Genomic DNA, 3,373 nt, shown 5'->3' with positions numbered 1-3,373 from the left:
AGAGAGAGAGAGAGAGAGAGAGAGAGAGAAGAGAGGGAGCGTGAGAAAGAAAGCCACCAGGTCTGAGACTCGAACTCTGGTCAGTCATATGGGAGTCTAGCACCTTAACCACCATGCTGCCTGTCAGCCCCACAAGCTAGCAACTCTTATGAGTTGGTTAACATCAACACTGTAGTTTGCACATTTGTCAAATACATGATCCAAAAGTTAAAACATTACTGTGTACTGTTATCTCTAAGAATACCATGTGTAAGCTAAACTTCCCAGATATTTATGACTTTTGGTATGGAGATACTTTCTATATCTAAAAGAAATTTGATAATCACAACATTAAATAATTCTACATAATTTAGAATATGAAATTCTACACTTCATTTTCTACTCGTTTATTTGAAAAATAATTTTGGCTGTGTACTTTATTTAGATAGGTCTCTTTTTAAAAATTATTTATTTATTAATTATTATTATCAGTTTAAAATTGTTATAGGGCATGTGCACTTACCAGACACACACACACACAGAGAGAGAGAGAGAGAGAGAGAGAGAGAGAGAGAGAGGGAGATAAAATGAGTAAGCTGCCAGGAGGTCTGGTACTGAAACCACTGTCAGCCAGGTTAGTGCCTTAACCACCCTGTTGCCTACTGGTCGCTAGATATACATTTGTATGGCAAAGATCTTATCCAAGAGAGAGGCACTGGGACCAGCAGATGGCATAATGGTTCCATTACTGGACTCCCACGTAGTCTACTGGAATTTGAGTCACAGATCTAGTGGCTTAAACTCACACTAGATGTGTGTGCATGCGGGCCCAAGATCCTGAGAGGAGAATGAAGGAAAAGGAACTGTGGTGTGGTCATGCCCCTGGGGGGTGATTTCTCACTTTCTGTCTTTCTGTCTCTGTCTGTCTTTCTGGAAAATGCACATGTCTATGGCAAAAATCTCTCCCTAATAACAAAAAAGCGTGGCACTAAAGATTTTCTTTACAAAAGTAGTAATACTCAATTCTATCAATGACTGCGTTCTAAGGCTTATTTGTATAATAAAAATATTTAAATTATAAATTTTATCCACATATATGTATTATTGCTCTGTACAATACTTTTAAGATCTTAAGCATTATATGTATTAAGATATCCCCACCCATTCTCTCTTCAAAAAGAAGGTTTCTCTACAACCTCTATGGAACAAGATAACTTCTAGAGAAACAACAACATGTCACATGGCAAAACTCAAAATTCTGTAATACAGAATACATACATGACCTAAAAGAGTTAGCTGAATGTCTCAAAATACCTATCAATAAGGTATACGATGTATGACATAGTCTAGGTTGCCCTAAAAATTAGTAATGATCTTTCTGCTCCCAAGGCTTTCTTTCTGCCTAGTTACTGACATGGCTAGAGGAATTGAGAAGTTCTAAAAAGAGACTTTACAGTATGTATTTCAGATGAGATACCTGATTTCAACCAAGTATAATATTAAGGAAAATGTAAGAACTCTTAATTACCCTGAAAATGTGTCACCTGAGACCCTTACCCTCAATCTTATTTTAATTGCTAGACTGCACATGGACTACCCTCATAGAACAATAGCAAGCACCACCCAGTGAGGTGTGGTCACACTAATCCCTTCTTCTCCATTTCCTCATCCTGTCAGGATTTTGGGCAACATACATAGGTGCCCAGCACGATTCTCAAACCACTGGAGCCTGAATCTGAACCAGTCTTCTATGTGGAATACTGCTCCCATAACTAGAGAATCAAGGCAAATGTTAAGCTTTTAATTTGGCATCCAATACCTTTTGTCTTTTAATATAAAACATAGACCCTCAAGATGAGAAATTGTTCATGTGTACTAATAGTTTGAGAACTCTGTAACCACTGAATATTCAGAGAACTTATTCACTCATTCAGGATGTAATGACCATAAAAAATTCCATTCCTGTGGTTACTGAGAGTGAGGGAAGTCTAACTGGAATGTCATGAAATTCAAATATGGGAGATATCCTTCTTTGAAAAACGAATGTACCTTGAGAACCAGGATTGTTCCAGAGCATGGAGAAAGAGGCAATTGGAGTTGGTGGTAGAGCACACTAAACCTCACTCTAAGAAGCCAGTGACCATGAGAAGAGTGTGCAGCAAGGTGCACTTGGCTAGAGATTCCCCCGGAAATACCTATTCTGTTAAGGTAAAACCTAGTTGAACTGTAAGGAAAATGGCCACTTTAGGTCAGCATGAAAAAAATTCCAGTTCTGACAATGATGGAAAATCAACTGATCTCCATAGAAGTGGACCAAAAAATAGCGAAAAGGGCCAAGTGGATGACATTTCCGAGGCTAACAAGACCTCCCAGTACACAGAGGGCACAAGATGTAAAATTTCCGAATATGTAAAAATTCCAAACTGATTCTTTAAAGCAACTCCCACCAAAAGGGCTTTCTGATGAGAGCAAATGGGAAACCTGAAGCGGAAAAAATAATAAAAGATGCACACACAGACACGCCTGCAGGACTTTAAAGGCCTCCACGACGAAAAAAAACCACCACAAGGCTGCTATCCAAAATGCGCACGCACACTCACGCACAAATATGTGTTTAGTCTAAAAAGAAGAAAGTCGCAGGCAGGGCCCACGCGCCCGCGCTAGCTCACTGATGCTCGCGCTCACGCTCACGCTCACACATATCCCCACCCCACCGCATGAACAGGGTGAGTGAGCAGTGAAGGCACCTTTCAAAAAAGACTCCCACGGGGCTGGGCTTACCGAAACATTTTCCAGCGTAACCCAGAGCGATTTTCGCAGCATCTGAAAAACGTGCAAACTGTCTGAACACAGTGCCTGGCAACTGAGACAGTTTGCAACCGTGATTCAGAGGTCTGCCAAGGAAACAAAAGAAGCCTCCCTCCTCCCCGAGAGACCGCACATGGCCTGAGAGGTGCTCCAGGCAGGGCGTGGGCCAAGGGAACGACAATCTTAAGTCGGTGCGGCAGCGGTACATACTAGGGATCGCTATCTGGCAGGGACCGGGCCACGGAGTTTCCATTGGTTGGGGAACCGCCCAGCTTTAGTTTCTCCAAATATTCGGCATGCACGGGCTTGTGGCACTGGAGAACCTTGATGGCATCTTCGACTTTGAACCACTCTCGCTTCCTCCCAATGCTAACCGAATCTTCCCAATCCTCCAGCAGCTCAGTGACAGTCAGTACGTACACGTACGTTCTGTGCTTGCGATCTTGGTTCTGTTCGAACACGCCCAGGAGCCGGCCCAACTTCCCCTTGACTCCCGCCTCTTCGTACACCTCCCGGACTGCCGCGCCGCCCGGCTCCTCCTCGGGCTCCATGCCCCCACCCGGCACCATCCAGCGGGCGGGGGACC

The 3,373-nt window shown here is 43.2% G+C and overlaps 1 protein-coding gene across 2 annotated transcripts in view; it reads right to left on the bottom strand.

The window, feature by feature from the left end:
- Positions 1–3,367, bottom strand: part of LOC102481545 (diphosphoinositol polyphosphate phosphohydrolase 3-beta) — a 7,020-nt gene extending 3,653 nt beyond the window's left edge. The window contains exon 1 of one of the 2 annotated variants that reach the window (XM_006166050.2): positions 2,998–3,367. In XM_006166050.2, the coding sequence (XP_006166112.2) occupies positions 2,998–3,356 (359 nt within the window). In that variant the 5' untranslated portion in view covers positions 3,357–3,367. Of the gene's footprint in view, positions 1–2,996 lie in introns of those variants that run through there. The other variant, XM_014583198.1, reaches the window with a different exon arrangement.
- Between the last annotated feature and the right edge of the window lie 6 nt (positions 3,368–3,373).

Source organism: Tupaia chinensis, unplaced genomic scaffold, assembly GCF_000334495.1.
Source record: "Tupaia chinensis unplaced genomic scaffold, TupChi_1.0 Scaffold144164_1, whole genome shotgun sequence".
Classification (NCBI taxonomy): domain Eukaryota; kingdom Metazoa; phylum Chordata; class Mammalia; order Scandentia; family Tupaiidae; genus Tupaia; species Tupaia belangeri.
This window is presented reverse-complemented; position numbering and strand designations above follow the sequence as displayed.